The following is a 26,425-nucleotide window of genomic DNA, read 5'->3' as shown; positions in this document are numbered from 1 at the left end:
CATGATCCGCGGCGCTCAGACGATCCATAATGAACTCTGGTAACCCCGGCTGCATCAGTGGACTGGAAAATGTGGAGTACAGGATTTTTTTCCCCATCCATTTTCATTGAGTCCATTCCAAAATCCCTGATGTCATCTGGGAGACGATAGGGGGCACTTTTTTCCACATCTGATCGCCGGCGGCTCTTGGGTATACTAGGGTAGGCTCGCGTGATGCAATATGATTTCAGATCGCCAAAAAAAAAAAATAATAATAATCCGAGAAATCTCGTGAGTGGCTTTCAACGTAACTATTATAAATCCGAGAAAACTCGTGAGTGGCAATCAAAGTGTTAAAGGTCACATATTGGCCCACCCCTCTACAACAACAACAACAACAACAACAACAACAACAACAGCAGCTAAACTGCTCCTCAGAGTTGTGCGCCTGGTGTCTGTTCTGTGTTCCATATGTCTATGCTGCAGGGTTATTTCTTCCTGGTGTCTGTTCTGTGTTCCATATGTCTATGCTGCAGGGTTGTTTCAGCAGGGGCTCTTTAAAGCCCAAGAAGCCTCTGGGCTGCTTCTCTCATGAGAGCACCAGGCTGTTTATTTTGTTTGGTTTTCTTCTTCTTTTGCTTTCACTCTTAATGCATATTATCTAATCATCCCCTTAACACATTGCCCGCCATAGGTTATGCCCATCAAAGTACCAAGTCTGCCACCATTGTAAGCCTATGGAGATGTTTACCTTCTTTGCAGGGCTATAACTTTTAAAATTGTATTGCTATATTGACATTACTATGGCCCATTCAACATTGATTATCTATCGTTCAGGATGTGGGAACGTTATACTTTTTCATTCATACATTGTTGTGTTAATACCTTCTAGAATATAAGTATGTTTTTAATCTTGTCTGCTGTAAAGATTATCGATTGCCGTTTCTTTCCCATACACGCTATATTAAAAAATTCAAATGTATATGATCGGTATACATTATGCTTCATCATGCGTGGAGGAAAGGGGGGGGGGTCGTTTATAATTCCTTGATCATCAGTAACTGCTTTATGTAGGTTGGGTGGATATATTGATCAGATGGTTTGCAAACAAGGAAATGCACAATCGGGTTGAAAATAACATTATTCCTCTTACCGTGGGCCAATGAGACTGGCGGTGAAAGATCCCAATTATACGACGCCGATCGCCTAGGTCCATTTCCGGTTTGTATGGCGCAATAAACGCCAAAATCATATAGATTATTAAGTTTAGAAAGCGATCCATATGTACTATAGTGTTTGTCAGGAGTCCCGTAACGAGATGTGACTGCCAGAGGATTTTCCTCGATGCACTGATGGCACATCCTGTTTTGGAGTGTAAAGGTGCTCCCATAGTCGAGCGGACCGTACACGGAGCAGACTCCCGCGGGCTCAAAGCTGACCCAAGTGCGAAGCTCCTATTTTCTGATGCGCGGACGTCCACGGCGCCCACTTGGTGTCACACAAACTGGCGCGAGGTGTAAACTGGTGTAAACTGGCGCGAGACATGTAGGAAATTGGTCAGCGGAGATTCGCTCGACTATGAAAGCTCAAAGAGTCCAGTCCGTGTACAGTCCGCTCGACTATGGGAGCACCTTAACTCGCCCGACCATCCACCAGGCGGCGGTATTGAGCCGTCGTTGCAGTCACATCTAGGGTCCAGCTGCAGGACCGGGGGTTGGTGGCAGGGGCGGGGCTAGGGGGTGGCTACTTGGGCTCAAGCCCCGAATGTTTTCTGAAAAGCCCCGAATCTACTTTAAAAAAATTAAATAAAAAGATATTTATTATTATTATTTTTTTCTGTTGACAATTAATCATTGTTACATGAAAATATGTTTGCACCAGATTTAGCAGAAGCTAATTTCCATCTGTAGTCTATCCAGCTGCTAACTGTATTTGAGTGAGTTAAGTCTTGGTGTTATGGTAGAATCAGACCTAAGCTTTAAATCACAATCAACAAGTTGACAAAAACATAATTCTTCCACCTTAGAAACATAGCTAAAGTACGGCCATTTATAAATCAAAAGGACGCTGAAAACCAGATCCATGCCTTTATCTCAAGCCGATTCGACTACTGTAATGCACTCCTTACCGGCCTCCCGAAAAAATACGATGATAACTATTTTATTGCAATGCACTATTGCATTATTTTATTCTATTTCTTTCAAATGTTGAGATTTATTTATCAAAACACGAAAACCTTATAGAACAAGGCAGGTGGAGCATGACTAAAAGAAAAATTACAATTTTGGTCACTTTTGGTCCTGGCGCTCAACGTTTGGTGAGTTAACCCTAGATCTTAGATCCTAATATGAAAAACGATGTGATTTAATGTTCTATATCTTACCTTGACTTTGTCTATTTTGCTGCTATCTATTTTATGCTTTATGTCTGCACTTTATGCATTGCTCTTGATCTGCCAATGTTGTGCTCATTTTATGCCTGTCTTTTTTTTTTACTGCTGTGAAGCACTTTGAGCTGCAATTCTTGTATGAAAGGTGCTATACAAATACAGTGTATTATTATTATTATTATTATTATTATTATTATTATTATTATTATTATTATTATTATTATTATTATTATTATTATTATTATTATTATTATTATTATTATTATTATTATTATTATTAATTATTATTATTGTTTGCTTCATTAATTAAAGGGTGTGAATTTGAGTGTTCTCTAGTGCCTTTTGTCCGCTTTAAGGTGGTGGTATAAGTTAAAGGTTGTGGTGTCGAAGTAAAAAAAAAATCCTATCTGGGCTAAGCCCCGGATCTCCTACAATCCTAAATCCACCCCTGGTGGGTGGATGAATTATGAATGCCATGGGGAAAAAATTAAATATTGATCTAAAAAACGCTGTACAGCGATCTTGGCAGACAACGCATGGCGGGCAATAAAGCTGAACAGCGATTTTGGCGTCCAATGTGTTAATGCATATTATCTACTCATCCAACACCCCAACATTCACACCAGTGAAAAATTCCAATGTGTCACACAGCTGCTGCTACTTCACTGCTTCAGACACCTGCTACTGTTGTTTCATCATTTATAAAGCTGCTGCTACAGTAGTGCTACTACTATTCAATGTTGCGATGCCTTTTACACAGCTACTGCTACTACTATTCAATGTTGCGATGCCTTACACAGCTGCTGCTACTACTATTCAATGTTGCAATGCTTTTACACAACTGCTGCTGCTACTTCAATATGACAATGCTGTATACAGCTGCTGCTTCTGCCACTTCAATGCTGTATAGCCTACTACTGCTGCTACTCAATATGTCAATGCTTTACACAGCTGCTGCTTCTGCTACTTCAATATGTCAACGCTGTATACAGCTGCTGCTTCTGCCACTTCAATGCTGTATAGCCTACTACTGCTGCTACTCAATATGTCAATGCTTTACACAGCTGCTGCTGCTGCTGCTTCAATATAGCATTAAATGCACAAAGTACAAGTAACTGAAAATATCACACTTTTAAGTATATTAATCATGAGTGGACAGGCTAACTATAGTAGGCCTACAGTATGGCTTCTGAAGTGAGCATAATTCCTCTCTCTCTCGTGTGGACACTGTCCAGAGCATGGAGGTATTGTAAAATGTCCAGAGGCATGAATATGAAACTACAAATATCCAAACTGATTACAAGTAATATTGGATTGCTTGTGATTATGAAAAGGCTTGGGGCTGTTGGGAGGGTAATAATAATAAGAGATTGTGATTACATAAAAGGTTGAATGCACAATTGTACAGCCCTGGCCTATTTTATTATATAATTATATTCTATTGTATTTATATTTTAATTTAGTTTATATTCAATTTAATTTTATTCTACCTTAATTGTCTGTCCGTTAATGTCGCACCAAACAACCAAATTCCTTGTATGTGTAAACCACTTGGCAATAAAGACCTTTCTGATTCTGAATGACTTTGAATGAATACTTTAGATTAGTTAACTCTGATTTTGAGGAAAAAGTGACAGCTACAACCAGATAAGAAAAAGAAAGGCAGTCCAGAGTCCACATCCACAAAGAAGAGCCAATATAATTCTGGCCTCACAAAAGTCGTAGTCCTTTGTGAGACTTTGCTAGTAGCAAACATTTGATGTTCTGAAGGCCAGAGTTTATGGACCAAAGAGACCAGTAGAGGAGGACTGATGAAGGATGAAGATTATGATGAAAGGACATAATCCCTTCTCTCTCTCTCACACACACACAGACACGTTTGGATAGCTATAATGCAGTGCTTCTCAAACTTTTTCTGTCAGGCCCCCCTTTGGCGGACCAAAATATTTTGGGCCCCCCCCCCCCCTCGCCCCAACAAAATAGTCATGAAATGGGCCATGATTAAATGTATTGAAATAACACCAATATCGTGACCTTTCAAATTGTGCAACCACTTTACAACTGTGCAATTGTGCAACAACATAACAATACAGTCCAATACACACTCAAAGGCTGTGCTTTTAAAAAAAATAAGACATCTTGTAACATTGCAATACAATTCAATTGACACTCAAGACAGCTTTTTCAAAAATAGAGACATCTTGTAACATTGCAATACAATTCAAGGACACTGCTTTTAAAAAAAAATACATAGAAAACCTTCCCTCTGAGCAATTTTACGTTGAATAGACGTTTAAAAGACGTCTAAATGGCCCATAGACGTCTAGGCTAAAGTCGGTCTAGAATGGGGTGAAAAGTGAAAGTTTGGTAGACGTCTATTCCAGACGTGTTTTCAACGTCTAAGCTTAGACGTGTTTTGAACGTCTATGTTTAGACGTTGTTTCAACGTCATGACATAGACGTCTAAAATCAGTCTAGAATGGGGTGAAAAGTGAAAGTTTGGTAGACGTCTATTCCAGACGTGTTTTTAACGTCTAAGCTTAGACGTATTTTGAACGTCTATGTTTAGACGTTGTTTCAACGTCATGACATAGACGTCTAAAATCAGTCTAGAATGGGGTGAAAAGTGAAAGTTTGGTAGACGTCTATTCCAGACGTGTTTTTAACGTCTAAGCTTAGACGTTTTTTGAACGTCTATGTTTAGACGTTGTTTCAACGTCATGACATAGACGTCTAAAATCAGTCTAGAATGGGGTGAAAAGTGAAAGTTTGGTAGACGTCTATTCCAGACGTGTTTTTAACGTCTAAGCTTAGACGTGTTTTGAACGTCTATGTTTAGACGTTGTTTCAACGTCATGACATAGACGTCTAAAATCAGTCTAGAATGGGGTGAAAAGTGAAAGTTTGGTAGACGTCTATTCCAGACGTGTTTTTAACGTCTAAGCTTAGACGTTTTTTGAACGTCTATGTTTAGACGTTGTTTCAACGTCATGACATAGACGTCTAAAATCAGTCTAGAATGGGGTGAAAAGTGAAAGTTTGGTAGACGTCTATTCCAGACGTGTTTTTAACGTCTAAGCTTAGACGTGTTTTGAACGTCTAAACCTAGACGTTATTTCAACGTCATGATATAGACGTCTACCAAACTTTACATTAAAGCATGAGCGTTGAAAATGCATTGTTTAAACATTAACACATCAATAACATGGAATAGTCAAAAGTTAGCCGTTTTTATAATTTCTTTTTATTTTAAAATACTAAAGGCTGGCCCAACACACATACATAGCAACTGAACATTTTGAAGATTAAAGATAGAGCTGATAGCGGATCTATTTGAGCTAAGGGGCGGCGCAGAGAGGGTTGCATCCTCCCAGTCTTCGGCACTTCGAGACAGCCGGAGAGGCGCAGAGGGGGTCGCATCCTCCCGGTCTTCAGCACGGGACGTCCAACACTCCTGGACAGCCACTGACAGGGAGACAGGGAGACGGGACAGGCGTTAATACAACTCACGTGATTGTGATGGGCGGACATAGCAATAGATACAAGTGGTAAGCATTAGTAGGTTACAGCAGTAGGGATGACCCCCGGAAATATTGTGTCTATTACTAGGCTTGCTTAAATTGTGAAGAAATGAGAATATGAATTAAGATTTTTCTTTGCATCTTTGACAGTGAATAACACCATGCTAATAATGACCAAACATTAAAAACTGCCACTGATCTCGTTCAGTACCTTCTTGAGATCATGTGTACAAAAAAGTCTAAGGAAATTAATAAAGGGAATATAATTAAACCGAAGGTTCTGTAGATACAGTACTGAATTCTCCCATCCGGACCAATGCCATTAGAAATATTATAGAATAGGAGGCGTATAAATTACCTTATTATAGCCAATTCGCACATTTATATATATATATATTTACATATATTAGCTACATAAATATACTGTAACAGGTTAAGCCTTTGAACATTAAGGCAACTAGGTAAATAAAATATTGCTCCACTTCTACAAGGACATTTGCATATTCTTGGTATCTAGGGACATCTATGGACCTCAGGGAACGTAATCACAGTGTCAGAAATATTGTGTCTATTACTAGGCTTGCTTAAATTGTGAAGAAAGGAGAATATGAATTAAGATTTTTCTTTGCATCTTTGACAGTGAATAACACCATGCTAATAATACTGATCTCGTTCAGTACCTTCTTGAGATCATGTGTACAAAAAAATCTAAGGAAATTAATAAAGGGAAGATGATTAAACCGAAGGTTCTGTAGATACAGTACTGAATTCTCCCATCCGGACCAATGCCATTAGAAATATTATTATAGAATAGGAGGCGTATAAATTACCTTATTATAGCCAATTCGCACATTTATATATATATTTACATAAATATACTGTAACAGGTTAAGCCTTTGAACATTAAGGCAACTTAAAGGAACACTCCCAACATTTTGGGAAATTAGCTTATTAAACATCTTCCCTGGAGTTAGACATGCATGCATTGCATTAGGCTTAGGGAACACCTGGACCGTTAGCCTAGCTTAGCTTAATCCGTGGAAGTACCGGTAGGTGCTACATTAAGCCTAGTTCCCAACAGTCATGAAATACAATACCTCTCCTATCTCTCCTCTGCTCTCTGCCTCTAGAAATTTTTTAAATTCCGTTATCCGTTCCAACATACACGGTAGAGGGCAGTCTCCTTAAAGGCCCTCTTGTCTCGTAGACCACCCCCTTTTAAATTAAAACGGGACATGACTGCATTTGTCATGAGTCTCTAAGAGAAAGTCATGACATTAATAATTCAAGCAATTCAACAAGTGACTAGTCAAAACAAATACAAATTGAAGGGAAAAGCTGTACTAGGACTACAAGTGTATCACCAGTTTCATAAAACCCCTTCCTCCCATTGTTTTTTGTTGCATGATGATGATCATGAACACATTTATTATGCATTGTATTTTTTGTTTAAATGTCAACATCATCTGTCCATCCTCAGTACATTTACTATCAATATAATATACGCATCTGACTTCATCTGGTCTTTCCAAACATAAACACAGAAAGTGAGAACGCATGCCTGCCTGCCTCAACCTGCATCTTTGTACATGCATATAAATACCTGTCCATCATCTTGTTAGTGCAGTCGCGGACACTCTTTCCCCCGATCCCCGTCAATGTGGATATCTGAATAAGAAAAAACCAAATGACATGTATATTAATGTAACATCATGTACAATACAATTTAAATCCTTTGAACATATGAGTCAGTAATCTCTAACCTAGGAAAAGATTTAAAAGTCACCATTTTTGTCCTGATGTCCACCCTTTCAAGGTCCTCCTCAAGCAGGTTCAACGCCTCCTCTGTCTGGCAGGGGTGTATGTCGACCCTCCCATCCGGATGAATTTCTTTGTGGAGTTTTTTGATATCATCCTTGATTTCCAGGAGGGTCTCCATCACTTTTCTCTGGAACCCTGATATAAATGACAATTATTAGTTAAATGTAGTGAAAACATTCCGTACTTCAAATAACCGCAAATATTGTGCAAAACAACTCAACCCGTTTGTGACTGAGGAGTTTTAATGTATTCTCCCATACTTCACAGAGGAATAAACTCAAATTACATGCTAAGATTTTATCACTGTTAGTTGTTGAAACAACGGTCACCAGTGTCTAGGCATTTTTACCCAACTGTAAGAATGTTTACACCAGCAATAACTTATAATATGGTAAATTCTATTTATAATCTTAGTCTTTTCAGGCAGAGGAAATTTGTCTCTCCTGGGAGTGGGCCTTGTCTGGGGTACATCTGAAACAAGTACAGAATATTTCTGTGACATGCTACAGAAGCTTCAATACACGGGTGCGTTTATGGGGGACCCTGATGTAAACAAGACGAAAGTCTTTCTCTGGTCTGCATGCCCTTAACAATTGTATGTATTGATCTGTACTGTACCAATTCTGCAATATGTTAATAAAGTTTTTAAATCAATCAATAAATAGCATTTTTAGGAAACTATTGTATATTTGTACGTCTCTAAATGTTTTGATGAATTGAAAATAGAAGACCCTTATGTAAAAAAGCCGAAAGTCTTTTTCTAGTCTTCATCCTCCAGTCCACTGTTGTTGTATTGAGCTGTACTGTATTGTACCCATTCTGCAATCGTTAATAACGCTTTCATTCATTCAATCATTCAGCCGGCAACAGAATAATTTTGATTGACAGTCGAGTCTGCCAATTACGTCACATCGCTTGCACCCGCCCTGCTGTTCTTAGCACCAATCGGCAAGCGCTATGCGTTTTTTACTTTCCTGAAAGTCCTCCATTGATTTTGATGAGCTCAGCTCAACGACAATTTTCATAGCACCACAACATTGTGTCGCACTGTACAGCCTTGGTTGTAGGCTAAAGTTTAAAAAAAAAATTTTTATCCAATTTGTATTGATTAATTTAGGAGTGAAATGCGAATGAAGGTTGAAATCACTACTCACAACGTTGCTCCCAGATATTATTTTTCACTCGCAACGGCCAAATTAATAGGCAATTTGCGATCATCTCGTTGCAGTGTACAGCCCTGCAAACATTAGAGCTGCTACGTCAGCCATCAAATGTTACAGCTAACACTAGTTGCGTTAATCAACGCAACTAATACCAACAGCAGTGGAAACAAGAGATGGTGGGATGATGTCACAATTTACCAGCTCTGGTGTAGAACCAGTTCTCATCATTAGGGGCCAGCTCCTTGTGTTTAGCCAGCTTGACCATGGTCCACCCAGTCTGGCACCTTCAGCTTTCCTGACCTGGTGACAGAAGAAATGTATCATAACAGGAGGCCCTGTGGAATATACTTTTTTTATATTATTTTAATAGTGTGACCGTCACACCATTGGAGGAAATTAATTAAGTCAACTCACTTTTTCAGGAAGGCCGCCAGGGCACGAACAAACTCCTATAGGTTCACATCTTTCACTGACGCCCGGCATCTGGACACATGCAACAGAACGTTACATTTTAAATAGGGATTAACATAAGTATTTGACCTCTAGACTAATGTACAAGTGTCTTCTCAATACAAGTATATTCGATTTAGTTACACAGGATATTGGCAGCAGGTCACAGCATAATTTAAGCTGCAGTTGCCATATCTGACATTGAAAATGGGGGACCCTGATGTAAACAAGATGCAAGTCTTTCTCTGGTCTGCATCCCCTTAACAATTGTGTGTATTGAGCTGTACTGTATTGTACCCATTCTGCAATCTGTTAATAACGTTTTCAATCAATCAATGACATGGTGTGAGAGACACATATTCCCCATTCATGAATGAATGAATGAAAACTTTATTTAACATATTGCAGAATGGGTACAATACAGTACGGCTCAATACACACAATTGTTAAGGGGATGCAGACCTGAGAAAGACGTTTGTCTTGTTTCCATCAGGGTCCCCCATTTTCAATTCATATAGACATTTATGACATACACAACATACATGACATTTATGGCATAGGGACATATAGGTATTTAGTACTGATACATTTGTGACAAACGGTATTCAAATATACAGTACTGTTACCCCTAGATCCTGACAGAGTATATACATATGATGGGGAGGGGACTGTACATTAGGAGGGGAGACTGTCTATAAAGCCAGGGACTAACGTTGTGCCACTTGGTCGTTATTCCCATATACATCTATAGTTATTCCTACCGGCGAGATATGCGACAGTAATGTTACACAGCTAGTGTCAGACTGGGGCTTACGTTAGCATATGCTAACATGATAGCCTAGCTTTGAGACTAGCGCGGTTAATACCATGAACATAAACAATCTGAGGCTAAATAATACAGCCTATGATGGCCACAACAATGCGCAGATTTTAATAAAATAGTGACAGTATTCCTAATTGTACACTATTCTACATAAGAGCAGCTAGCTAGCAGGCCTCAACGCGGTAGCATGGGGGCAGCCATCACTGAAATCACGTAGTGCGCGTGCAACATGTAAGATCTAACAATTTTTTAGAGAAATACAAGCACGTACACTCGTATGAACCAACTACACATGCCATTAGATATATAGTAGTCAACCCGGTTACGTTTCGAGAGGGAATAGTAATGGACTTGGCCACATTTGATTAAAATAACGGAGACACTGAGACAGATATTTACCTTGCTTGTAGACAGCGTGAACTTCCGCGAAGGGAACAGGGTGAAACGGGGTTTCCAACCCGTGTTAAAACGGGCAACTCTCGTGCGATTACGCGAGACTTCCGCGTTGCCAACCCCCTCTCAGCACCACTCATTGATTGATTGATTGAAAAGTTTATTAACAGATTGCAGAATGGGTACACAGTACAACTCAATACACACAATTGTTAAGGGGATGCAGACCACTGAAATACTTTCATCTTGTTTACATCAGGGTCCCCCATTTTCAATTCATCATAACATAATATGACATACATTTTTTTATTTTACCTTTATTTTACCAGGTAGTCACTTGAGATCAAAGATTTTCGAGCAAGACCTGGCCAAAATGGCAGCAAAACAAAAACAAACATACAAATACACAAAACACAGACAGACACATAAAAGGCAAAGTGGGGCAAGGGGATACATTTGAGCTGCAGCTAACTGAATGGGATTGGGGGAGATTGGATTTATGACATACCAGATTTACAAATACAGTACTGTTTGTGATACAAAAAGAGTTAAAAAAAAAGAAAAAAAAGAAGAGAGTATATACATTTGACGAAGAGACTGTACATTGTATAGGAGGTGGGGTGGGGGGGGTTGGGTAGGTGGGGTGGGGGAGGCGGACTGTACATTGGAGGTGGTTGGGTGGGGCGGGGGGTGGGTAGGCGCGGGGGGGGGGTAACTGTACATTGGATTATCGACGAAACCTTACTAGGTCCAAGAAGAGGGTCTTGTGTATTACTGGGTTAGGACATTTACTGTACATTGGAGGGGGTTGGGTTAGGATATTCACAGGGGCCAGTTTCGAATTGCAGTCTTCCGTAGGTGCTCCTTGAGAGTGGTTTTAAAAGTGGGTAGTGATTCACATTCCTTTACAGCTGTGGGTAGGGCGTTCCACATATTATGCACATATTCTTGAGGATACTACATATATGCAGTGAAAGGGTTAACATACTGTGTATTGTCGCAGTGAAAGGGTTAAGTGTGGCAGTGAAAGGGTTAACAATTGTGTGTATTGAGCTGTACTGTACTGTCCCCATTATGCAATCTGTTAATAAAAAATGTCAATCAAGGCTAGGCTAAATTCGGTCTAGAATGGGGTGAAAAGTGAAAGTTTGGTAGACGTCTATTCTAGACGTGTTTTGAACGTCTAAGCTTAGACGTGTTTTGAACGTCTAAGCTTAGACGTTTAAAATCAGTCTAGAATGGGGTGAAAAGTGAAAGTTTGGTAGACGTCTATTCTAGACGTGTTTCGAACGTCTAAGCTTAGACGTGTTTTGAACGTCTAAGCTTAGACGTTGTTTCAACGTCATGACATAGACGTCTAAGATCAGTCTAAAGTGGGGTGAAAAGTGAAAGTTTGGTAGACGTCTAAGCTTAGACGTGTTTTGAACATCTAAGCTTAGACGTTGTTTCAACGTCATGACATAGACGTCTAAAATCAGTCTAAAGTGGGGTGAAAAGTGAAAGTTTGGTAGACGTCTAAGCTTAGACGTGTTTTGAACGTCTAAGCTTAGACGTTTAAACAATGTCTAAAATGGGGTGAAAAGTGAAAGTTTGGTAGACGTCTAAGCTTAGACAAGATTCTCCTGGGCTAAATGAGAGCTATGGATAGACACACATGACCAGGTGTCCCCCTTTTGGTTGTACTGTCCCACCATTTGAGACCGCGTCCCACATATTGAGAGGATGTCCCTCTTTTTGAAGCAAAAAAAAAATATCGAACACAAGACATTCCTGTCAAGTGATAAAGTTTGAATATTTAAAACAGATGTTAGGTGGTAACAAGCCGGCTGCCAGTGCCAAGATGAATGTGGAGAGATATAATTCTGTATTTAATTTGTATTTATTTAGATTTAACCTTTATCTATTCGGTGAAGACAAGTTATTATAATAAAAAAAATTACATTATCTATCTGTCCCACTTTGTCCCACCAAAATCTTACTGTTGTCCTGCTTTTGGACTTTTTGTATCTGGTCACAACCTAACACACACACACACACACACACACACACACACACACACACACACACACACACACACACACACACACACACACACACACACAGTCAGAAGAACGGTCAGAAGAACGGTCAGACATGTTATTTAATCAGGCAGGATTGTGATCACAGCCCCACCCCACCTACCCAACCTCCCCCAATGCACAGTTTCTATGTCAAATGTATATACTCTTCTTCTGTTTTTTTTAGTATCACAAACAGTACTGTATTTGAAAATCTGGTATGTCATAAATGTATAGATGTAGCAGTACTGTCTATCTGTATGTCATGTGTGTCATATGATGAATTGAAAATGGGGGACCCTGATGGAAACAAGACGAAAGTCTTTCTCAGGTCTGCATCCTCTTAACAATTGTATGTATTGAGCTGTACTGTACTGTACCCATTCTGCAATCTGTTAATAAACTTTTCAATCAATCAATCAATCAATCAATCAATCAATCAATCAATCAGTCAGGTTTCCCAGCACTATCAGCGCCACGCCGCCACCTGCTGATCAAATGGCAAACAGCAGGTTAGGCTAGTGATGAACACAGCAGACCACAAATCTTCGGAAATATCGTGCTCAGATATTTGTAGGCGCATTTGCAGGACGTCTGTGGTGCATATTCTTCATATTTGGAGATGTTAATACATTGAAATTATATACTTAGTGCATAGTTTAAAATACGACTAAGCTTAGACAAGATTATCCTGGGCTAAATGCGAGCGAGGATAGACGTCACATAAAATCTTCGAAAATATCGTGCTCATATATTTGTAGGTGCGTTTGCAGGATGCCTCTGTCCATATTGATAATATTTTCAGATGTGAATGCATTGAAATAATATACTTAGTACATAGTTTAAAATACGTCTCCAAAAAAACACGATTTGGCCCGGTTATACGAGAGCTATGAAAAACGCTTGGTTGAAAAGACGGCTTTTGCTCACTGGGTTGTGAAAAACATGTGAAAAAACTTGTGAAAGAACTTTGCAATTTGTGAAAAAAAAGAGAAAATGTAAGTAAATTATGTGAGTCATGACAGCATTAGTGGCTGCAATGAGCCTGTTTTGCACTGCACATCTTTTCAAAACGAGGTTGCAGGCTTGATACTGCCACTCTCAAGTCATGCTCAATGTTGAGCTTAGACCTGTGCTTTGTCTTCAGTGAAGCAACAGCTGAAAATCCAATCTCACAGAGATAGGATGTGGCTTCACACAGACCAAGGTACCCATGTACATGTCAAAATACTTCCCAAAGGTCAGTGAATACCACGATCACAACACCAGAGGGAGCTCCACAAATCATGTAAAACCCAGATTCGGCTCAAACAAGGGACTAAACACGTTTCGCAATTATGCCACAACAATGTGGAACGCCCTACCCAAAGCTGTAAAGGAATGTGAATCACTACCCACCTTCAAAAACACTCTCAAAGAACACCTACGGGAGACTGCAATTCAAAACTGGCCCCTACAAATGTCCTAACCCAGTTGTACAATAAAGACCAAGCATGGCTTTGTCAGTATTCCAATGTACAGCCCCACCCAACCCCACCCCACCTACCCAACCTCCTCCAATGTACAGTTTCTATGTCAAATGTATGTCAGTATTCCAATGTACAGTGTCCCCCCCCCCCCCCCCACCTCCAAGGTACAGCCCCACCCCACCTACCCAACCTCCCCCAATGCACAGTTTCTATGTCAAATGTATATACACTCTTTTTCTGGATTTTTTTAGTATCACAAACAGTACTGTATTTGAAAATCTGGTATGTCATAAATGTATAGATGTAGCAGTACTGTCTATCTGTATGTCGTGTGTGTCATATGATGAATTGAAAATGGGGGACCCTGATGGAAACAAGACGAAAGTCTTTCTCAGGTCTGCATCCTCTTAACAATTGTATGTATTGAGCTGTACTGTACTGTACCCATTCTGCAATCTGTTAATAAACTTTTCAATCAATCAATCAAAACTGTATGTGGTGCTGAATGGTATCAACACCCTAACTGCTGTATCATGAGATACTTGGTACTCAGCACCACACTCTGAAACTAGCTCTCCAGGTGGTATCAGATGCGATTTCAAAGAGTTCTTCCAAGAGTTTGGATGGAGATGTGTCAGGAAGCTTTGTCTCAATGTTGTCTGTAAAGTTTTTTTTTATCCAGAGTAACTTGGTGATCCTTTTCTGTGTTTGATTAAATAATGATTTTCAGATTTTTAGAAATGGTATTTTCATGGAGAACAGTGCAGCTGCAACAGATAGCACTTTAGTGATAATTTTCTGTAATAAAAAAAAATAAAAACATTATTATTATTATTTTTTTTTTAGAAATCTCAAGGCCCCCCCTGTCATGCCTCTGCGCCCCCCCTGGGGGGCGCGCCCCCCACTTTGAGAAACACTGCTATAATGGTTACTTCTTTTTTATAATCAAGGTATTTTATTGATTTTTCAAAAGGCACGGTACATGACAGCAAATTACTTTTTACAACATAAGGCATGACATTATGTTACAGAGAACGATATAAGCCTATAGGAAAACAGGAGACAAATGACCCATAAGAAGTGGTCGTCCTCCATACAGAAGGGGATTGATCACAATGGACTATTTAAATGGCCCCGGAAAGCTAGAAAAGGTCCCATGATGTATGGCGTTCACTTAATCCCACGACCCGAAAGTACTCCTGTCGATCGGCGAGACATAACACATTATCCAGAATTGATTATGTCTTTGCATCCCCGAGACTATTTGATAAATATGAAGTGGAAATGATACCCAATGCGCTTTCAGATCACTGTTATTTACTCCTAAAAGCAACATTTGGTATACTATCTTCCCGGGCCCCAAGATGGCATTTTAATACTATGCTGCTTAACAACAAGGAATTCATTACACAACTCAAAGAAGCTCTCACAGTATTCCTACGGGAGAATGCAAACGCGGTGCAAGACCCCAGAATAATATGGATGTCGGTAAAGGGTATGATCAAGGATTTCACGGATAGATTTTCCTCCATATTGCGCAAGAATCAATGCACAAAACTGTCTGAACTGGAAACGCTTTACTCAACGTTATTTAATTCTTTAAAATACAACAACTCAACTAGACTAGAAAATCAAGTTAACGTACTAAAAACAGAGATCAATGCAATATACAGACAAAAATCGGAAATGCAAATACGCAGCACAAGACAACAGCAGTACTTCCAAGGTTCTAAACCTAGTCACCTATTAGCCATGCGATTAAGAATTAATGCAAAATTTGCAGATATAACTGCCATTAGAAAACAACAAGTACTTGTAACAGACCCCAAAATAATAAACGATACATTCAAAGAATTCTACTCAGACTTATATAATTCAGAAACGACCTTTGATCAAAACAAATTGGACACATATCTTAATCAAATTATTCTCCCTAAACTTTCGGAGGACGACGCTAAACAGTTAGAAGCACCGATCACATTAGAGGAACTCAAGAAGGCCATATCCGAAATGAAAAATGGTAAGGCTCCTGGAAGAGACGGTATCCCATCAGAAATGTACCTTTCTTGTTGGGACATATTTGGACCCTTATTACTAAATATGATCTTATACTCAGTCAAGGAGGGGAGCTTCCATAAACACGACAATATTGCACTCATTTCAGTCCTTCTCAAAAAAGACAAAGACCCCACCGAGTGCGGTAGTTACAGACCTTTAAGCCTCCTCGGAACCGATGTCAAACTGTACTCTAAGGTATTAGCCATCAGATTGCAAAAGCATATGACGTCTTTAGTTCATCCGGACCAAACTGGCTTCATAAGAGGTCGCCTGATCAATGATAACATAAGACGAATACTGCACGTACTAGATGCAGACAAAGAGGACACCACACCTAAGGCGATGCTGTCCCTGGATGCTATGAAAGCATTTGACAGGCTGGAATGGTCGTTTCTATGGGCAGTATTAGAAAGGATGGGGTTAGGAAAAGGATTCATTGATATGATTAAAGTATTATACAAGGACCCATCGGCCATGATTACAACAGGTACATTCATCTCTGAAATCTTTCCGGTATCACGCTCAGCCAGACAAGGTTGCCCTCTTAGTCCCGGACTATTCGATCTATCATTAGAGCCTTTAGCACAATATATAAGACAATCCCAATACATAGAACCAATCATAATCAAGGGCACACAACATAAAATTAGTTTATATGCGGACGACGTAATATTGTTCATGCAAAGCCCCAACACCACATTGCCTCATCTACTCAAGTTGATAGAGAACTTTGGTGATTTATCGGGATTTAAAATAAATTGGCCGAAGTCGGCTTTCCTTCCACTTAACACCCATGCAAAAAAAGACACAACCCTCCCAGGTGCGATACCCATGGTAAAACATTTTAGATGCTTGGGTGTGGAAATATTTCCCACCATAAGACAAACGGTGAAGCACAATTACACAAAAATACAGAACAAAATCAAAGACGACCTGGACAGGTGGGCAAAACTTAAAAACTCAGTACAGGCAAGGGTATCAATAGTTAAGATGGATGTACTACCAAGAATCAACTTCATCAGCTCAATGCTACCGTTACCCCCTCCAGAGGGCTACTGGAAAAGATTACACTCCTCCACATACAAATTTATTTGGAATAACAAACCACCTCGCATAAAAAGATCCACCGCACAGAGAAATAAAGCAGACGGTGGCATGGCAGTTCCAGATTTTTTCCAATATTTTAAGGCTTACACATTAAGACCATTGACAATATGGTTTGATCCCCAGGCTTTGGTATCTTGGAGAGAATTGGAAGAAAACATAGTAGCCCCACAGAGACTGAAGGACATAGCACACACTAAACTTCCAATCAAGCACTGTGAGCGGAAATTTGGCCCCATAATTACCCATGCAATCCGAACATGGCGGGAAACACAAAAAAAATATCCTAACCCTCAAAAATGGCATAATCACACTCCCATATTCAATAACAATGCACTCTTAATGGAAAAACGTCCTATAAGATTCCCTATATGGGAAGAGCAAGGCATACACTCATTAGGGGATATTTTTAATAACCAGGGCTTTTGTAGTTATGGAGAAATATGCACAAAGTTTAACCTCACCGAGTCCACATGGCTTTTTTACATACAGTTACGCCTATGTTTGAGGTCTCACGGTGTTCCATTAGACATACCAGTTGAACACCACAGATACCACAAATTATTCTATGAAAGAGAAACATTGGGAGGTTTTGTATCAGGTTTTTATTATCAATTACTAACGTCCTCGTATGAAACCCTTCAACTAGACACTGTCTGGAGGAGGGATATACCAGACCTGGAAAGTGACTTTGATTGGCAAGAAGCATGGGCAAATGTCCGTCTTACATCAAGGAACCCGGACCATCAACAAATCAATCTTAACTATATTCACAGGACATACTTGACTCCTATAAGACTGAACAGAATGGGCCTGAAACAAGACTCAAAATGCTCCCAATGTACAAATGGAGACGAAGGGACATTTATGCACATGTATTGGGACTGCCCACCAGTTAAGGCATTCTGGAAAGATGTGACCCATCAATTATCAAAACTCGTATCTTGGAATATACCAGTACACCCCTCTGTATTGCTTTTGAATTATGTTTTTGAGTTTGCAGTAAATCCACAGCTAAAGAGATTGGTTTTATCGGGTATCACAGTAGCTAAAAAACTGATCGCATCACGCTGGTTTCAACCGGAAAAAATTTGCCGGAAAGTTTGGTCTCTTACATATCTCGATGTGATATATCAAGAAATATCTACAGCAAGAATTCTGGGTCTCAACGAATCCAAAATGTCAATGTGGGTAGAAGTGGTGGAGAGAATAAAAGCTAGCTTATAATGGTAGTGTCTGGTTAGGAGTGAGGGATAATGGAGGTACTATCCAAGGAGGGGTCCGGGAGGGGGGGGTTCGAGCTGGAGCATGTGTGTGTAGGGTTTTAGAAAATAGGTATTAGGGGTATATCCTGTATATGGCATTTGTATAATTGTTAATTTCGCTGGATATACACTGTATACGGTAAAATATTATTATAGACTTTTTTTTTTGTCTTGTTTCTGTACTTGCATGTAATTTTAGCCACCTTGACTGTTAGTTTCATTATGCATTGTGTGTTGAGTACTGACTTTTAATAATTTCTGCTTTGCAATAATAAAAAAAAAAAAAAAAAAAAAAAAAAAAAAAAAAAAAAAAAGGTCCCATGATGATATCCTCAATATGTGTGCGTTTATAATGTGTCGCCCATCCTATTTGTGTGTCACTGCATGATGACTACATTGTCAATGTGTGCAATGATTAAAGACTTCTTCAAAAGTCTAGTTAATATTTTTATTGCCTCAGACAAATAAATTTAACAGGCCCTGCTAACTGTGAACGTCGAGTCACTTTTGTTGGTAAAGCAAGTTTTGTTTTGAAAGGCTTCAAGCGCTGTAATACCGATCAGCAAAACTCCTGTATATCAATACCAAATGGAGGCTACAGACGTACTATTCACCATAGACATATATAAAGACTAGATGACTCACCCGCGCTGCTGGCCAATGGAGACCGACGTTGCCACATGGCGGTCATCTTGCCACAGCACGCCCACTCATAACATGAATGTCTATGGTGCATGTAGCTACTATTTAAATAACCATAGCTTGCAAAATTTTCAACCGACTTTCAAACGGTTTGGTTTGTTATAAACGTCAGAGATGGTTATCATACTGCATACTTATAATAGACTTTCATATGAAAATAACTTCAACATGTCCAAGCATGAATCATAGCCATGTTAATAACGTTTGTAATAAACCAAACCGTTTGTAAATCGGTTGAGAATTGAGCAAGCTATGGTTATTTCAATAGTACATGCACCATAGACATTCATGTTATGAGTGGGCGTGCTGCCTGTGACAAGATGGCCACCGGTGAACTACGCTGGAGATTCCGCCTTGCACCATCTAGTTATATATATCTATGCTAATCACCGTCCCGACGTCAAGTTAAGTTGACTGGAAAGGTGAGTGTCTACTTTGCTAAAGATGGCGATCAACATTGAACAGGCTGCGCTTCCTTTTCTGCGGACAGTGTCGATGACTTCCCGGGCTCTCTCTTCTCCTTGTTTGAACTTGGCAAAGTGCATTTCTTCATCGGTTATGACCCTCTGTCTCAGAAGCTCATCCAACAACTTGTCTAGAACAGGGGGAGACACACTTTCGATAAAACGTGTCCGAACATTGAACAGCCTCTCCACTGCCAAGTGACTCTGAATTCCACTTGGACCAGCACCACTTGGACCAGCACCACTTGGACCAGCATCACTTGGACCAGCACCTGGGAGATTATCTGGACAAAAACATACATGAATTCAGTAACCAGCTGGGCAAAAACTTGTATTCAGTCAAAAACCAGCTAGAGAAAGACTTTTATTAAAGGAACACGCCAACATTTTGGGAAATGAGTTTACCGTCTTCTCCAGAGAGAGAGACAAGAAAATAGATACCAGTCTCCTCTCTGTGCATTCAGTAGAAATCTATCTGGCTGCATGTTAGCCTAGCTTAGCACAATGAATGGAAGCGGACATGACCGGTTACGGTTAGCCTAGGCATTGTCCAACTAACACCTCTCCCGAAGGCTAACCGGTCATGTCCGCTTCGATTCATTGTGCTAAGCTAGGCTAACATGCAGCCAGATAGCTTTCTACTGAACGCACAGAGAGGAAACTGGTATCTATCTTCTTGTCTCTCTACGGTAAAGCCAGTAAAGCTAATTTCCCAAAATGTTGGCGTATTCCTTTTAAGTAATCAACCAGCGAGAGAAATACTTTTATTCATTAACCAACCAGCTACACAAAGCTAATTAGTAAAAGCTAGACAAATAATTGTATTCAGTAACCATCTGATTGATTGATTGAAAACTTTATTAACAGATTGCAGAATGGGTACAGTACAGTACAGCTCAATACATACAATTGTTAAGGGGATGCAGACCAGAGAAAGACTTTCGTCTTGTTTACATCAGGGTCTCCCATTTTCAATTCATCATAACATTATGACATACATGACATATAGATAGACAGTACTGCTACATCTATACATTTATGACATATCAGATTTGCAAATACAGTACCGTTTGTGATACCAAAAGAGTCCAGAAAAGAGAGTATATACATTTGACGTAGAAACTGTACATTGGAGGGTAGGTGGGGTGGTGGGGGGGGGGGGGGACTGTACATTGGAGGAGGTTGGGTGGGTGGGGTGGGACACTGTACACCTGTACAAGCAAAACTGTACATTGGAATATTGACAAAACCATACTTGGTAATTTACTGTACATTGGGTTGGGTTAGGACCGAGCTGAGGGTTTTTTCAACCTGTAACTTGTTCTTGTCAGAGACCAGCAGGGCTGAGTCGTCCGCAAACAGGAACAAGTTGCAGTCACAAGCTGACGACATGTCATTTGCATAAATTAGGAACAGTAGCGGACCTAGTATGCTTCCTTGTGGAACACCACAGCTCACTGTGAGGGGGGGGGATAGGGTACCGTTTACCTCCACCATCTGTTCTCTCCCCTCCAGGTAGGATTGCATCCAGCTTACTGATAGGCTATCAAAACCAATTGATTTTAGCAAGGATCTCCAAATAGATACACATTTAAGCTGTGGACCCTGAACACAAGTCACTCTTGTGTTATCAGTCACTCATCTCTCATTGAGATAACCCCACATTGAGAGCTACTGGTTTAGGCCATTCATACCTCAGTATCGTGGAATGATTCCCCTGTAATGAACAATGTGTTGTTGGTTATACTATTAGTAGTCATTTGTTCCACTGCCCAGATATTATTGATATGGTAATATAGAACTGCTAAGAGATCACTGCCCAGTAAGCCATAGTATATGGGATATAATGTTTACCAAGACTAATCAGAGGGCTGGATCAAACCTACCTGTTTTATAACAAGCTATATGTACATTCTATTTTTCTAAATAATTTGATTGAGGGTTGAGTTACCTGACAGGTCAACCTCTCGTCTCCAAACCTCCACGTTTCCTGGCCCCCATACCGTCAAAGTCAACAGAACATCTTCTGAGGTTGCATTCATTGCCACTTCAAATGTGGGGTAGTAATTTGGTCCATAATTCAGTAGGAATTGTGCATTCTGGGGGGGGGGGGGGATAAATAAATATGTTTACCAAACTTAGAAAAACTGTATTTTCAAGTCAATGTGATACTGTTGGTGCACAATGCTAGATGTATTCACCTCAGGCGATATCTTATAGCCCATGTGATCACAGAGCAGACTGTAGGTTTGGCGTGGAGTGAACATGCAGCCGGAGCTCTTCAGGATGTTTTCATCATTACATTGTTGGCTTCTCACCTTTGGAGACATCAGAAATTTGTGATTATATGGTTTAGTACGGTAGCCCTAAGAGGCCGTACATTCATACATTTTATTTACTCCGTTTTCTCGTGATAATGCGATAATTATCGCGTTATCACGAGAAAACGGACTTCGTTTTCCTGTGATAACGAGATAATTATCGCGTTATCACGAGAAAACAAATTAAATCGGATTACATTTATTTCAGGGGGGTACATGACATACAGGTATACACAGTACTGTTACATTTGCGACATACAAGATATGCAAATATACAGTACTGTTAAACAGAGATCCTAACAGAAAATATACATACGATGGGGAGGAAACTGTACATTAGGAGGGGGTGGGAGGGGTTTGGACATACGGGGGCCAGTTTCGCGTTGCAGCCTCCCGTAGCCAGGTGCTCTTTGAGAGCTCACTTTGATTGCACTTTGAGGCACATTAATGTGTATATATATTATCTGTAACAGCAAGGCATAAAGCTATTTCAGCCTGTGTCAGGCCTTGATTGAAGAGATATGTGACGCGGTGATCAATATCCTCCTGCTTAGCCCCTTTCGTGACTGTGATGCACCGAGTGCATCATACTGTACGTCTCGAACGGGGCTACCTGCTCCTCTGATATTGCGACACTGAATGATGTTTCCTGCAGTGATTTAATATATAGACCATCGTTTTGTTTTCTCGAGATCTCGAGAAAATTATCGCGTTATCACGAGAAAACAAATTAAATTATCGCGTTATCACGAGAAAACAAATTAAATTAACTCGTTATTACGGGAAAACGGAGCAAATAAAATGTATGAATGTACGGCCTCTTAGGGCTTCCGTAGTTTAGTGAAGGACATGCAGACAATGACTTTTCAAACACTTCTGAGAAAATAACGATGGGTGAGATACAGTGCATGTGAGCGGATCGGAGCGTGAGCGGCGCCGGTTTTGACGTGAGCGAGGAGTGGGTTTTAAAATGAGTCGGCGCGACGTCCGGAGCGAGAGTTCTCCTCCGCTCCAATCCACTCCAGGCCGCTCACAGTGGTTTAACACTGATGTAATATATACATGCAGTACAATGCCAAAGCAACAGATGGCGATGTACAAACATGAAGGCCATTTTCAACCAATGAGAAGGGTGAACCTGTGATAGGCTGTTCGTTCAGGCTTTGTCACTGTAGAGACGCCCACACTCACTCCAGTTAGAAAAAGTATATCGACGCCATTGTTGTTGACGTTAGCTTACATGCTAACGTTAATGGCAGCGACCATAGCATTGTGGCTCGGCTAGCCTATCATCGCTTAATAGAGATAGTGAATGGATAAACAACGTTATTTAACATTGCAGAATGGCTACAATTACAATGCGGCTCAATACAAACAATTGTTAAGGGGCCCAGGGGGTGTAGACTGTTGTAGTTTGAGCTCATTTACACCATGCTCCAAAAAAAGAAGAAAAAAAACTGCCGAGCGATCTGGCGCGGGGAGCGGGGAGCGCTCGATTCAAGGTGAGCGGGGAGCGAGCGGAGAGCGACTTGGGGGCGGGGTCAACATGAGTGATTAGCGGAGCGGACCAAGCTTTAAAGAGCGAAGAGCGGATTTCTCGGCCGCGCCGATCCGCTCACGTGGTCTGGTGAGATATAAAGACACGTGATTACCACTTCAACTCAACTCCGGCCTGGACATTTTAAACCAAGCTATGCCGTCTTTAAATAGAACCCGTGAGGAAGTCGGGAACATGGATACGATTGGCGTTCGAGGTGTTTAATTTAAAGTTGTGAGAACACCGTTGCTAGAGAACTGGGCAATGCGCCTTGAAGCTACCGAGACTAACAATTTAACTAATTAAATGGAGTTTGATTGTATATGACCGTAAGGCATATAAACATTTTCCTCACATATATTATTACTGTTACAAAGGGTCAGATTAAACCGAATATATATATTTATTACTTGATATATATTGTATAGTATTTGTATATCGTCTGATATCCCTTGTGTATTCTTTGTACATATACACGGAATATCCCTTTAACCTAGTACAGACCATAATATTTCGTTCTCCTATTGGACAGCGGTCCCCTCCGCGCCACTGCCATACCCCCAAGGTCTGGTTCAAAGTCACCGCCACAGACTTGCCTGGACATGAACGGCTCTGCGCAAGGATATGAGACAGGAATAAAGCTGGTACTAGTTTGTTCGCCTAACGTATAAATACGGCGCAGGTGAATACAGAAGCACTTAGTCTTAGTTCAAGTTACCCAAGTGAAGCATCACCCACGATACAACGTGCGGTGAAGTAGGGCCCGTTTGGCCCCAAATAGAGCATTGAGACAGCAGCACTTAGCCTCAAGTCAAGTTACTCTCGAACGAGTTAACCTAGAAACGTGTTACCCTCAAACGTAAAGCCTTCATCACGAGTCAACGACCAAGTGAAGTGAGCAACCGTGTATCTAAATAGAGCACTTATAACCGCGTGCGAATAGGATAGTAAAGTGTCAGAGCTTAGTGGAATAACGTCAAGTTCGACCTAGTTAATGTGAAGTACCGCGCACCGGAGAATCTACACCGGTGAATGCAGAGCTCTTTTCCGGCTGGATTATTATTATTATTGCTTTGGTCCTGTGGCTATTGGAGCGGAGGAGAATCGTCTACACCCCACTACTGTGTGGGATTTACCCGTGAGGAACATCACTCGAGCCCTGTCTCTTGGAGAGGCTGGCCGGCTTTCACCTATGCTGCACGCATACTGGGATTACAGCTGCTGCTTTCGTCTGCCGAGCAAGGGAGTAATATACCGCCTCCCATAGCAGGAGCTTATTGAGTTCCCGTTGATCCAGACTTTGCATTCGAACATTTCCTCCCCCTGCTGGCTTACAACCGGTGGGAACCCTACCAGTATCTCCCGCTATCTTACTAGAGTACCATAGATATAATTCCTAAGATTCAGGTTGTATTATTATCTCCTGCGTAATATGAGAATGGACATACGTTATTGATTTGCCTACGCACATTCCTTTGCCTTATAAGCGCATCCAAAGTAAAGTATATTATGTACTATCATTGCTGCTAATAAATATTCTTAAACCCAGATTTGTTGTGGAACCGTGTCATTGTGGAGGTGTTCTCATCATATACCTGTGTACTGTATGGCCAGTAGTAATGTACATAAGACAGTAGTGGTTTAATGATACCATACTTATTAATACAGTCAGGGAATTGTACCCCTCAGTTACAATTGGTCCTTCGAGCCGGATAAGAATTAGCGTAATATTAATATAATATTAATATTAACATGGCCGATGATGAACACTCCACAAACGGTTCTCCTAAGCTAGATCGCCCGGAGCGCAGACGGCAGCCACCTCTTCACCTAGAGGACTACGTTGTCAGTCCAATACCTAGCTTTAAAAGGAAGTTAAATACGGATAAAGTAACTAAAGCGGATAGTAAAAGTATGTCCAACCCTACCGACCAGGCTACCCCGCCAGTAGAGACCCTAGTGGGTTCTAACGTAACTGACCAAGCTCACGGTGGGGACCAGGAGGGACCTGACATGACTTTACCCCCCGCCAACGCCAACGGGACAGTCCCCGGAGAGCTCCAGGATAAAGAAAGCGCTCCAGGGACGGAACCCGACCCACTACCAGAAGAGACGCACACCCAGGAGATGGATCTCCTCGGAGCGCGACAGGAGAACGGATCTCCAACGAGCACTGCCAGAAGCCGATCACCTCCGCCTGTGTCTTCCCCCAGCGAAGCGGACAAGATGCTGGCGCAGGCACTCATCGCCACCCTGGCAGCCTCCACCGAGCGCGAACAAGCTGCAGACCAACGAGAGCGCCTTCACGCGCAACTCCAAGCGCAAGCCCTCAGTGAACGCGAACATTCTGCAACCGAGCGAGAGCGCTTCCAGGCGCAACAAAGGAGTGAAGACGACCGCATAAGACTGGAGACCAGACGCCTTCAGACGGAAGAGAACATTGAGAGAAGCCGCGCCGATGCAGTGCGCCGCCGCCAATGCACAGCGCGACGCCGCCCATGCCAGCGCCAATGCACAGTGCGCCGCCGCCAATGCACAGCGCGACGCCGCCCAGGCCAGCGCCAATGCGCAGCGCGACGCCGCCAATGCCCAGCGCGAAGCAGTGCGCGAAGCCGCCCATGCCCAGCGCGAGGCAGAGCGCGACCGGCTGCAGGCGCAGCTGATGGACAAATTGATTACCATGGCGACACCCCCTCACTCCGCACGGAGCTCCCGGAGATCGTCACGACAAGGGTCTAGGACACATTCCCCTACCCGACCAAGCGACCCGGGACCCCGCCAACAGGAGGATCCTGTCCACGTCTCCGAACCCCCTCCCCGGCCGGTCCATACGAGACCCAGCAACCGGGAAGAACCGGACCACGCCGAGAGACTGAACAGAAGACTCCAGGACCTAGCAGAGGAAGAGG

At 41.3% G+C, this 26,425-nt stretch overlaps 2 protein-coding genes across 2 annotated transcripts in view; both read right to left on the bottom strand.

The window, feature by feature from the left end:
* Positions 1-5,595: 5,595 nt before the first annotated feature.
* Positions 5,596-10,582, bottom strand: LOC311247845 (uncharacterized protein). Its single transcript, XM_084338836.1, has 6 exons — positions 10,546-10,582; positions 9,288-9,356; positions 9,072-9,173; positions 7,676-7,845; positions 7,493-7,557; positions 5,596-5,833 (listed from the first exon to the last, which is right to left on the bottom strand). The coding sequence occupies exons 3-6, from the start codon at positions 9,136-9,138 to the stop codon at positions 5,800-5,802; spliced, it is 336 nt and encodes a 111-aa protein (XP_084194962.1). The 5' UTR covers positions 9,139-9,173; positions 9,288-9,356; positions 10,546-10,582; the 3' UTR covers positions 5,596-5,799.
* An 8,998-nt stretch (positions 10,583-19,580) lies between these two features.
* Positions 19,581-26,425, bottom strand: part of LOC311247844 (uncharacterized protein) — a gene marked incomplete at both ends in the record, with an annotated part of 35,624 nt that continues 28,779 nt past the window's right edge. The window contains 3 exons of the mRNA XM_084338835.1: positions 19,581-19,942; positions 21,610-21,757; positions 21,860-21,976. Of these exons, the coding sequence (XP_084194961.1) occupies positions 19,581-19,942; positions 21,610-21,757; positions 21,860-21,976 (627 nt within the window). The remainder of the gene's footprint in view (positions 19,943-21,609; positions 21,758-21,859; positions 21,977-26,425) is intronic.

The sequence above is a fragment of the Notolepis coatsorum genome (genome assembly GCF_963971535.1).
Source record: "Notolepis coatsorum genome assembly, contig: SCAFFOLD_994, whole genome shotgun sequence".
NCBI lineage: Eukaryota > Metazoa > Chordata > Actinopteri > Aulopiformes > Paralepididae > Notolepis > Notolepis coatsorum.
This window is presented reverse-complemented; position numbering and strand designations above follow the sequence as displayed.

Coding starts and splice junctions, on each gene's coding strand:
- LOC311247845 (XM_084338836.1), bottom strand. CDS start 9,138: ATGGTCAAGCTGGCTAAACACAAGGAGCTGGCCCCTAATGATGAGAAC. Junction 7,846..9,071: donor CTGGTTCTACACCAGAGCTG/GTAAATTGTGAC, acceptor CATTTATATCAG/GGTTCCAGAGAAAAGTGATG. Junction 7,558..7,675: donor TGGACATCAGGACAAAAATG/GTGACTTTTAAA, acceptor TTTCTTATTCAG/ATATCCACATTGACGGGGAT.